This window comes from Thunnus thynnus, chromosome 13 (genome assembly GCF_963924715.1).
Source record: "Thunnus thynnus chromosome 13, fThuThy2.1, whole genome shotgun sequence".
Taxonomy (NCBI): Eukaryota; Metazoa; Chordata; class Actinopteri; order Scombriformes; family Scombridae; genus Thunnus; species Thunnus thynnus.
Genome location: NC_089529.1, coordinates 296185 through 308943, shown reverse-complemented (window position 1 = coordinate 308943; position 12759 = coordinate 296185). Strand labels below are relative to the sequence as shown.

At 39.1% G+C, this 12759-nt stretch overlaps 1 protein-coding gene across 8 annotated transcripts in view; it reads left to right on the top strand.

Moving 5' to 3' along the window:
• The window catches only part of LOC137195106 (uncharacterized), a 65355-nt gene that overhangs the window by 30112 nt on the left and 22484 nt on the right, over positions 1-12759 (top strand). For 7 of the 8 annotated variants that reach the window (XM_067607178.1, XM_067607181.1, XM_067607174.1 and 4 more), the window contains 4 exons: positions 1188-1311; positions 3317-3495; positions 6277-6428; positions 6826-7016. In XM_067607178.1, the coding sequence (XP_067463279.1) occupies positions 1188-1311; positions 3317-3495; positions 6277-6428; positions 6826-7016 (646 nt within the window). The remainder of the gene's footprint in view (positions 1-1187; positions 1312-3316; positions 3496-6276; positions 6429-6825; positions 7017-12759) is intronic. The other variant, XM_067607176.1, reaches the window with a different exon arrangement.

The following is a 12759-nucleotide window of genomic DNA, read 5'->3' as shown; positions in this document are numbered from 1 at the left end:
TTAAAATGTTTTACCACATCACATCATCAAGACGGGACCCAAAATTTTCCCACCAGTATGTTTTACTATTAATAGTATGGCTGTTAACATACATTTGATCATAAATATAACGCATGTTTCATGCACATACCATTCATATATTGGTATGGATTGGATGTAACTCCTAAATTGTAAATAATGAAAAAATTGTGCTTAAGGAAGCTTGAATTCAGCCCTGAGTTATAAGAAGGATTTAAGAGTTCCTTCTAAAAAGAAATCTTGTATTTTAGAAATACCAGCATCCCTCCATATTTTGAAACCCACATCTGAACAAGACTGCAAAAATTGGGATTACATACAGTAGGTGGCAAAACAGAGTATTGATTAATTATCCCTAAGTGCCTGTGTATTTGATTTTGATTTTGTTTTGAGAGTAATTCTAATAATAGTTTTTCTTTATCCCCTGTAGTGAAACTGGATCATTTATAAATGGCATATCTGAAAGAACAGGCTCATACCCAGTAGTTTCCAAAACAAGAAATGTAGACTTATGATAATTTTCTATCCATTCTGTGATGTATCTAATTTTGGAAGCCCAGTGATGGTACATTATATTAGGAAGTGCTAATCCTCCTTTGTCCACAGGTAACTGCAATTTCTCCAACTTCATTCTGGGGTGCGGATACTTCAACACAAATTTACAAATCATACTATGTAGTGATTTAAAAAACTTAAGTGGGATATGATAAGGCAACATCTGCATTGGATATACCTCAATATTGAATAGCCATGGTAAAAATATATCTTTATAATGGCAACCCATCCAAGTATTGGATGGGTTGCCATCTTTGAAGATATCTTCTAATTTCTTTCACCACTGGGTATAGATTCATTTTTATGATTGATATTATCCAAAATAAAAGAAACAAAAATGCCTAGATACCTGAACCCATTAGGAGACAACGGAAAATGAATAAGTCCCAATAAAACAAAGCATCTTAAATTTCCACGTGGTAATGCCAAGGATTTAAAATAATTAATCTTATATCCAGAAAATACCCCAAACTCATTAATTATCTTGATGATAGCTGGGACTGAGGACATAGGATTACTCAGATATAAAATAACATCATCAGCATACAGAGAAATCTTATGTATTTTTTTTGTGTGTGTGTGTGTGTGTGTGTGTTTATGCACTGTACATCCAGCCAGCTGTTCCATCCGCAGCTGCTGCAGCTGATGGCAGTGAGTCTGTCTGATGACCTCCAGAAGACCAGCCTGGTCTTTGAGCCAGTCAGCATTGGCACGCTGCACAACCTGCTGCACAACAAGGTAACAAAAACCCATGGAGGATTTTAAAGTGTATTCATTCTATACTGGTGTTGGTGCACGGCACACAACGCAGTGTCACACCAACAAACTGCCATTTTGAGGTTATTACCTTGACTGTGCTGTTTTGGTCTGCTGGTGACTCGCTGTGTGCCACAGTGGGAGGAGAGGCCCAGTAGAGAGTAGCAGAGCACTCTGCAGTCTTGATGCCAAGAATGAGTGTGTCTTACACCACCCGCCTGGTAAGAGCAGGCCAAAAACTCAATGTACCTATGTTCCGTAGTATTTTGGTCACTCTATTTGGTGAGGGCGCACCCATATAAACCTCTGAAACCCTTTATTCGTGTTTTGCTTGTATGTCCACTATCATTTGACGTCCTTTAATCTGCTGACACATGATCACACAGAAAAAATAAAGTTTTATTCTGGTTATTCCGTTAATGCCTACAAAAAAGATTAACTACAACAACTAGCAACTAGGAGTAGAAGTTTTGCCTGTGACAGTCGAGTCTGATTTAAACCTTAAAATAATTTCAGTCATAAAATGACATTTAAAAGTAATTTCATTTTAATTTTTTAATTTTATTTTTTTTATGCAGGGGAAACATGTTGATTACTGGGTCATCAGTGTGTCCAGAAAAGTGAATTCAGCTTAGAAAGAATCATCATCTGCTCTTTGCAGCATATTGTGGCTGCTGTAACTATAATTAGCTGTGATTGTCACAGCCTCCAACATGCCCACCTATAGTGTATGATTATGTATTCTTTGAGATGCTGCTCCATATCCAAATGCACCACAGTTGTGCCCTGCCAGCCTGGCCAAAAACACAAGTGTTTGGCATCAGCAAGGAGGGATGTTTTCTGTGATTTGGTGATTTTGCTCTGGGGGGTTAGAGTGGGTCTGCTGAATGAAACTGAGTGAAGTGGAGCCTGCATAGGAAGCACTGGGACTGTCAGGGTGAAATAGTTCACGGAGGAGCTGCCGTGTTATGCTGCGTAGATAGGAAACACCTTGGCTGACGGGATGTACCACTCTATTTGAAAAAAAACTTCTCCTTTTTTTGGTTTATAATGGCAGTTGACAACCAGCGTATTAGGTGCATTACCGCAACCTTTGGCTTTGGAGTGTGGACCATAAATCCGACCCATTATTCTAGTCTGTCTAATAAACTCAAAGAAAACGCTACTGCTTGACCCACTTGGCAGGTTCATTAAAGTTTTAATGCTGAGCTCTTGAACTCCAAGTTCTTCCTTCATATATTGTCTTTCTTGATCATCCTTAGAACAATCTATGATCGCATGCGTAATAGTCTCCTCAGCCAGGTAGAAAAAAATATGTGCATAACTGTATCGGCATCAAAAGTATGTCTTAGTATTTCTTATATTTATATATACTTATATTTATCAAGGAGAAGGAAAACTGTAGCTTTCCTTCTGCTTCACAGACTTGAGAGAAGTGACAGAAACAAACTAGAAAAACTATATTAGTATGTAAAGACAAGCCAATAACAAATGAAATGCATCATTAAATATTCATTTAATGTGAACTGTAAATAAATATTGGCATTTATACACATTTACAAGTGAAATTTAGTCTTCACAGATTTGAGTCAGTCTGGTAAAAATAGACGTGGCATATAAAGATAGTGGAGGGGAAGCTGCGAGTGATCATCCTTGCCTAGGACATTGAGGGTCCAGCATTGAACACACACAACCTTGCCTCAAGTATTGAGATGAAAGTAGGATATTTAACCATATTTGGTGAAACATGCATTTGCTTCTGAGGCAAGAAAATTGACAGTTTTCATAGTCATTTTGGGGTTTCCTCGTACTATAAGAAGGGCAATTTATTATTTGCCTCTGAATGCTAAAACAGTTAATTTTTCAATGGTTAAATGAAAGGAAGGTTGTGTAAGTTGCATTGTACTGCTGTCCTTTCAAACTATGGATGGTAAACAATATTGTAGCTTGTGAATGTGTGTGTGCTTTCTTCTGCCTGTCCCTGCAGCATGCAGAGTTCCCAGTGCTGCAGGACAGATGGCTGCTGTCAGTTGTGTTGCAGGTTTGTGAGGGTCTGCAGTACCTCCACAGAGGAGACCTGGTGATGAGGGCCCTGTCTTCCCACAGCGTAGTCCTCACAAAGCTCGCTGTAGCCAAACTAACTGGTCTAGGCTTCATGATCCCCAGGTAGGCAAGCCAAGGCCTAACAAGGCTCAGTGCATCCTCATTGAGGGAGGTAAAAGTTAAACTGCCCTCATCTGAGTATAAAAAGTGTTAATAAACCAAAAATGTACTCACTTAAAAAGAGTCTCAAACCAGACTGTGCATGTCCATGAGTTCACACCCAGGCAGGTCTGGTTTTTCATGAAGATTGTTCACCCTGTTAAAACTCCATCAGAAATCCCAGCAGAGTCCTAAAAGAGGGTTTCATCAACACTTCAAACATTACAGTTTGAACATTGTAAGAGTGAAGCAATTATTTCAGACACTCAATCTTATTTTCAAATGTTTACAAGTTTAACATTTTACTTTCAACCTTACAAATCATAGTTTTAATGTTAGGATTTCTGACAGTAATCTCATCAGACACATTAGCCAGTGTACATTTAACTCAAAGTTACCCTGTTAGAGTTCTCTTGTAAACATACAGTTCTGTTTATGTTTATTAATATTCTAGTATGCCGTTGCATTTTGGAGGGGCTTAGGATGCTCAGAAACTCACGAAAATTGGCATGCATGTCAGAACTTGTAAAAATTGCAAAGTTCTGTGGTGATTGGACTCGAGTGTGCGAAGTGGGAGCCATAGCACCCCCAAACGCAAGGCGATTTTGGAACAAAGTTTCTTTGATGTGCATGAAATTCAGTGGGTTCATTGCTCTCATCATTCTCAACATTTTTGAGGTAGGGGTGCTCGAAAACTCACAAAACTTTGCACAGGCAAAAGAAGTAGCAGAACTTGGTATCTGATATGGGTCTTGGGTTTGGGTGCGGCAAAATGGCTCAAGGGCCACCCCTGGAAAATTTCAAAGTCAAATCCCCCACCTTTAAATTTGACGTAGATGTATGATATTTGGTAGGCAGATGTACCATCTCCAGACTTAAAAAAAAGCCTTATGGAGCCATACCTTAAGTCCAACAGGAATTCAGACATTTTGAATCAACTTTGCATTTTTTTGCAAAGTGAAACCATTGACAGGTGTTGTATTTTAATGAACTCCTCCTAGAGATTTAACCTGAGTGACTTCAAATTTGGTAGATTAAACTAAATTAATCTAAACAACTTTGCGCTGCTAAATTGTGAAGTTTCTTTAGTTTTCATGGAAAGCCCTTGGTGTAGCGTGGCGGACAATTTTGCCCAAAACATGTTTGGGGCATTAAACAGGAAGTTGTTGTAACTCGGCTTTCCATTGTCCAATCTGCCTCAAATTTCTCATGCTTGATGAGAATCCAGGCCTGAACATATGCACATGTAAATATTGAGTCATAGTCATGGTGCCACCTACTGGCAACAGGAAGTTGGCCTTATGTGACAAACATCATCTGATTTACTTGAAATTTACATGGTGTGGTGTACATGTGCTAAATAGCAACATCACGTATAATTAGTGGGTGTTCTCTAGCACCACATAGTGGACACAGGAAGTAATAATTCTCTCCTACATGCAATGTCCAATATTCATGTCATTTGCCCTCTGGTAAATGTATTGTTGCATTAATATTTCACTTATGCAGTATTGCTTATATGCAACAGGAATGGAGGCCTAAATAACACATAGTTCATCAAATGTATACACATTTTACCAATTCACACAGCGTCCGATAATCCTGACAGTTCAGAGCCATGTCAACCAACCTCCAGGATCGATATCACGGCTGCACTCCCTCTGACGCATGCAAGGTGCAAGGGCCCACTCATTGCTGCTTGCATAGATTCTCGAAAACTCACAAAAATTGGCACACATGTCAGAATTGACGAAAATTGCAACACTCGAAATGTGTGGCCAGCGACCCTGCTGGGCACACATTTGGTGGCACTTTGCAATAGCGCCACCAAATGCAGGGCCATGTTAGGATAAAGTTGGATGTTCATGAAATTCGGTTGGATTATTGCTGTCATCATCAAATACTCCCCAGTCTAGGTGTGCAAAGCTAGTAGAGACATATCCAAATAGATTGATGGCTGTAATTGCAGCAAAAGGTGGCTCTACAAAGTATTTAATCAGGAACCTGATAACTTTTCCCGCTCTGTTATTCTAGTTTTTCATTTTTTATCAATTTTCAGAACTGTGGCCTTTCTTCATTTGTTTGGTGTTGTAAGGCCAAATTTGTAAATAAAACTGGAAAAGATCTTTTTTTTAAATTTCAGGCTGTATGACAAATAAAGTAACTATTTCAAAGGGTATGATGATTTTCTATAAGCACTGTATTGTAAGTAAGAGTCAGTCAATTCTGGAAGCCAAAGGCTCTGCATAAATCAGTGTGTGACATCTATGGGAGAGTTACATTATGACACGTAGTTTAATGTCTCTGCCAAAGAGACAGAGGCTGTTTGTTTTCAGTACTGAAGGCCCAACACCTTAACTTAATGTTGATACATGAGATAGATGATAACCATCTGCTATTTAAGATACAATCCATCAATGGAGATTCAACCTACAGCTAAAATGAAAGAGAATCTAAATGTGCCTTTTGTTGTTTTACCATATAGTTGTTGGTCTGCAGTCAATGTGTAATTGTTAGACAAGGCACTGTAAACAGAAATACATTATTTACTGGGGAGATGAAATTAGATGGTATGGATGGGATCTTTTCTCCACACTCTACCATTTATGTGGATGCTGTAATGATTTATACATTAAACATATAGCTTTAATTAGTTAAGTTCACATACAGGTAAAATATTAAATGTGTCCCTTTTACATCTACAGGTACCCTGGTTATAATCATATTTCATGTGTGTATATCCAGCAGTGAAAGCCCACATGTCAAACCCTCCATGCGCATAGCCCTGCCCCCAAGCCTTTACAGATGGGCTGCTCCAGAGGTCGTTAAACAGCAACCCTGCACAAAGAAGGCAGACATCTACAGTCTGTGTGCTCTGATCCAGGAACTCTACACAGGTAGCTCTCACATACTATCATTACTCATTCTTCTCAAACATTGTATGTCAGGGAATATGTTTTAGGCTTTCCTATTGTTTTGAGGATTTCACAGCCACAGTAGTTTAATCATTTGATGAACAGAATTCAGTTTTGTTCGTTATGTGGTGTTTTTTGTTTTCCCTTTTTCTGACAAACAAAATTGGCCTAATGGACTTTGACTGGAACCAGAAAATAAAGATGAATACATAAATGAACGTCAGGAAAGCACTGATGATATTTCAAACATGCAATGGTTAACATGTATTTGTTTACAAAGTTGTGATTTGAGATTTTTTATAGCTTGAGGATATATAGTAGGTGACAGTTTGTTCAAATGGAATATTGCAAGAATCCAACATTTTATACTTTCCTTCAGACAGTGAACCGTGGGGCACAGTGGACCTGGACTTGATCAAACAGGTGATGGATGCAGGCCAGGCCCTGGCAGTGGACAGCATCATTCCACAGCCTTACTATGATGTTGTCCTGGAAGGCCTGCAGCCACACCCACAGGACCGCACATGCAGCCTGCAGAGCCTGTGTTACACACTACAACAGGACATAAAGGTGCATCTCACTCTCTACGCTCCAGTCCCTGAAGGGTCATTGGTTTAGGTTGAAAATTTCAATAGCATGGTGGACAGACAGGAAGTGGAAGTGAAGTGTAAAAACGTCAAAATAAAAGCCAAGAGGATAGAATGGCCATTCTATTAAAAATGTAACACCCAACATTATGCAAGCACAGCATAATGTATGGTATATTATTTAGTTTGTTAGTTTGTTTAGTTAGTGTGAATTAATAGCCTAATTAATTACATATGTGGAAACAGCCTGTGTCATCCTTCCCAAACAGTGTTATCTAAAGTGACAAGCAAAGGTTCTCACATGTTAGCAAATTGTTGTTATTAACCATTTCACATACAGATGTCACCTCATTTCAATGCCACAGTGGCAGTGACAGGGATGAAATAATTTATCCAGGAGTAGTTGCAGTGTGCACCAGCAACCACCAGGTGGCACATGTGAACAGTCCAGATGCAGTGTCTGTCTGTCTCTCTGTATAATAGTCATTACAAACCATCCATGATACAGAGAAACGCTATGAAACTGTTTGGGAATCAGTCACAGCACTGTTATATTTTCTGCAGGGCCTCTACAGTATACTAACATGTTACACAGTCTTAGTTTCATAAAGGACATTTGTATCATGATATTTAAATCAACCATCCATTAACGAAGTTTAGACGTCAATGTATGAAACATGGAAATTTGCCCACCCCAATATTTTTAACTGACTGGACGTCAGATTCCCCCAAAAGCTGAAAAAAAGCTGATTTGTTCTTCTCAATATTAAGAGTTAAACTGACTCAAAAACACACTGGATGTGTATCACAGAAAACCTGCTGCGTCTCATTTCTGTTCATGTTCAGCAACAGTGAAAAGCCAATCTCATGGCAAATCATGAAATAATCATTAAATTTAATCTATCTTTTCATGTACATGGACACGATTTTTCAATTTTTTCGTGACACTCAGCACAACATTCAAACTAATGTATTTCAATTAGAAATAGGTTTAGTGCTTGCAACACGTTCCTTTTCTGTCAGTCAGAACTCAGGAGCACAGAGGCTGTATTGTTTTTTTCTCATTTGTTAATCATATTTAACTATAATCGATCAATTTTTATTTATATAGCACCAAATCACAACAAAAGTCATCTCAGGGCACTTTTCACATAGAGCCGGTGTAGACCGTACTCTTTAATTTACAGAGACCCAACAATTCCCCCATGAGCAAGCACTTGGTGACAGCGGCAAGGAAAAACTCCCCTTTAACAGGTGGAAACCTCAAGCAGAATCTGGCTGTTGGTGGGCGGCCATCTGCTTTGACCGGTTGGTCAGAATAACAACAATCATAATAATAACAATAACAGCAGCAATAGCTGGGGAAGGACACCAACAGGACCGCGAACACTCGGCCTGCATCCTGGGGTTTCCTGCGAGATGAGAAAGCACAAAAAACCACTACATCACATTTCTCATGAGATATTATCCTTGTTTTTATTTCATATTTTAATTTTACCAGTCTGGTGTGCAGACCAGACAGGATGTGCTGCATATGAGTACTTTCCTCACTGTTGATTTTAATATCTTTAACATTTCCCAACACAAAACACGAAGATGTCCTTGATAACTCAACAATAGGGGTGCACAATTCAGGAAATCTCACGATTTGATTCGATTCCACTTCTTGGGATCATGATTTGATTCACAGTCGATTTGTGATTTGCAGTCGTGGCGAAACATCAAAACTGAACGCCACGCCATGGCCATGCGCTTCAACGATAGCTAAATCTTTTAATAACTTTTGATCATAAACTAGTCTGCCCGCCACCTATACAGTATTACACTTTAAGACCTGTCATGTTTGTGCAAAGTGAGTTTGTTGTTTGTGAGTTTTCAAGCATGTCTAGCCCCTAAAAAACAGCTTCGTATTTTGTGGCGAACAATGTATTGCCATGACAATGGCTTTTGATGAAAACTCAAAAGCTTCAGGAGTTATCATCGTCAAGGTCTTACACTTTGGCTGACCAAATTTGATGTGTTTCTAACCTGCTAGGAGTAGTTAGCGAAAAAGTGGCGCTTAAGACTTCCTGTTGCCAGTAGGTGGCGCTATGACTCAGTATGAGCCTGTACTTGCCTTCAGATTGGGACCCTTATCAAGCATGGGAAATATGGAAAAGATCTGATCATGTACAGTCAAGTTATACCACTTTGTTTGTTCATGGCAAAACATTGAAATTCGCCACGCCACCACAGCAAAGGTGTCCAGTGAAAACTCACCATTTTCACAATATGGAATCATCATAGACTTAAGGCTTTTCTGACTAAATTTCAGATGGATCTGTTCATCCTGCTTGGTACAGCTCATAAAAGTACAGAACATGTACCTCCCCGTCACCAGTAGGTGGTGCTATGAGTATGTCTCAATATTGACACATAGATGTATTCAGGATTTCAGGATGGGACCCTCATGAAGCATGAGAAATTTGGGGCAGATTGGACAATGGACTTCCAGTTTTATGGCAAAACATCGAAATTCGCCACATTGCAACGGCAATGGCGTTCAGTGAAAACTCATGATTTTAATAACTTTTGATCACAACCTAGTCTAGATGACAAATACAAATTTTGAAGTCAATCTGATGAAATCTGTAGGAGGAGTTTGTTAAAATACAAAGCATGCAAATCGCCAAAAATGGTTGCTTAATTGAAAATGGGCGACTTCCTGCTGGGTTTACGGTTTTGCTCCAAGAGACTTTTTTGTGTGTCTGGACATGATACATGTGCGTACCGATTTCTGTGCATGTCGGTGAAACATGCTGCAGGGGATACAGTTTGGGGGGCGCTGTTGAGCCATTTTGCCATGCTCATGTTCAGGACCTATAAAATATCAAATTTTTCACCAATTCTGATGTATGTGCAAAGTTTAACAACTTTTCGTGCACATTTAGGCTCTCAAAAATGCGTTTGTTTTGAAAGAATAATAGTTCCTTCAGATCCAACAGGGCCTTCGCACTGTCAGTGCTTGGGCCCTAATAATGTTCTTTTATGGCTGCTAAAAGTTCTCTTATCTTGCCACTAGGTGCCAGCCAGTTAGGCGTAAGGACCAACTTAAAGAGAGGCAAGGTTTTCTCCCATTTAAATCTTTATCTGGGAACATTATTTTTTTTTTGCAAGAAACCCATATCAAACATATGGAACAAGGGAGGTTTAAATGTAGTTGGATTATCACAGGTATATCAGTCAACCTTTTCTTCTGAGGCCAGAGGTGTAGCCATATTAGTCCGCTGAAATGTCCCATTTGAACATATCTGAACCATTTCTGACCTGAATGGTTGTTATCTTATAGTAACAGGCCACATTTTGTCATGACATGTAACTTTGCTAAACATACATGCACCCAACGACGACCCTGTAATTTTTAGGAAAGTTTTTAACCTGATCCCAGATTCATCAACCACTCATTTAATTGCAGGAGGAGACTACAATGCTGATTAGATTGTGTTATTTATAGGCTTTCCACTCATCCTACTGCTCCTTTTAAGTCTACCATTGCCCTAAACAATCTAATTGGATCTATGAATCTTATCGATATCTGGAGGCTGCAGCCTCTGACTGATAGAGATTACTATTTCTTTTCATACATCCATAAATCATACACAAGAATTGACTATTTCCTAACAGATACCAAATTGACCTCTACTAAATACCACAACATTTTAATTTCTGATCATAGCCCTGTTGAACTAAAAATTGACTTTGGTAGAGCAAAGCCCACATTTGACTTTTAATTCAACCCATTATTACTTAATGACACGCAGTTCTGACAACAAATAGCCAACTTGATAACAGACTATCTGTCCCACTCTGTGGGAAGCATTCAAGGCTGTTATGCATGGACATTTTGTAGCCTATGAGACCAAACTGAAAAAAGACATACAGAAAGAAATATCAGAAATCACTGCTCAGCTCTCAGCGCTCGAAAGTGACTACAGAACGACTGCCTCGCCTGCTAAACTGAATTAAATATTTAAACTGAAATTCAAACACAATTCTATTCTTTCCAGCCAGGTGAATATGATGCCACTCAAAGTTAAAGAAAAACACTTCAAACTGGCCAGATAAACTACTGGTGTGTCAGCTTAAAAGCAGACAGGCTAACAGAGCAATTCATAAAATTAGAACTAGACCTAAAACTGGAACCTTCCATAGACCCAAAAGAAATTAATGAATCTTTCTGTAAATTCTTTGAGGACCTTTATACATCTAAGACCACTGCTGATACCGTGCAAATCTCTGATTTCCTTCGTGCCCTCCATCTCCCAAAACTGAGCTCCTCAGCACGAACAGACTTAAATGTTAACATGAAGGAGTTTGGCTTGGGCAGTAATTTCCTGGGTTGAAATGCTGTATGCCTACCCAAAGGTCTAAGTTATTAACAACTATAATAAATCACTCACTTTCTTATAACAATGCTCCTGCCAACAGGGTTGCCCTCTGTGCCCTTTATCAGTCACAATTGCTATGGAGCCCCTTGCTATTAGTATAAAAAATCATCCCATTGCCCCGTTAATCTTAGGTAAAGTTAGAGTTAGAGTTATTATCCAAAATAGATTTATAAACTGAACTACCTGAGTATGATAGAGAATCTGAAATCTAACACTGAAACCTGGAGACTGTTACCTCTGTCTATGATAGGTTTTGTTAATGCAATTAAAATGGTGACACTCCCCAGGCTCCTTCACCTCTTCGAGAATTTACTTATATTTATTCCCAAAGCTTTTTTCAGATTATTAGATTCTATTATCCTTCATTTCGTTGGGGGATTCAAAGCACATTGGATCTCTAAAAAACATAAAACCAAGCCCAAAGCCTAGGGAGGCCTCAGCCTGCCTAACTTGTGATACTATTATTGGGCTGCTAACGCTAGTGCATTGAGAGTGTATTGGTAAGATGCATATCCATATTCGCATTTCTTCCATTACCTTCAGATTAGAGATTTCTCAAATGTATATGCACAAATATATCAGACTTTGAGTCAGTTCTAGCCCCCATCGAACTGTGTACGCTCATGAAGCAGGGCCCAGATTCAAAGAGACTCATCTCTCAATTTGTTGATCTTTTCATAGCACATAGCCCGGTTTCTACACAATATTTAAAGGAGGCCTGGGAAAAAGACCTTGCCGTGACTATCGGTGATGAAGGTTGGGAAACTTGCCTTAAAGCCACCCACAGCTGCTCTAGAAATTCCAGACACTAACTTATTCAATTTAAAGTAATTCATAGACTGCATTACTCCCGCACCAAACTAAACTCTTTTTACCCTTCGGTCTCTCCAATTTGCCCGAAATGTAAATTAGCAGAGGGCACTTTGGGTCACCTGTGATATTATATTGGACCCATGCACTGCCATCCTGGGCGATGCCTGACACCTATGAACTAACCCACCTGCAACAAAAGACAATACAATAGGGTGCAGTCATCGCAAAAAGGAACATTTTAATCTTGTGTGATGTGCCTTCCTTTAAGACCTGGCTAGCAGAAGTCGCCAACCTATTAAACATGAAGAGGATTCAACACACTGTTTCTCTCAACTCTGCTGCCTGTGATAAAATGTGGTAACCATTTCTGTCATGTACAAGAATGGCCTAAAGCATCTGTGTATATGTATCTATCTCTGTGCATATAGATGTGTATATATGGTGTGTACGCACTCTGTATACTTGTTTCTCTCACTGTCAATGTAC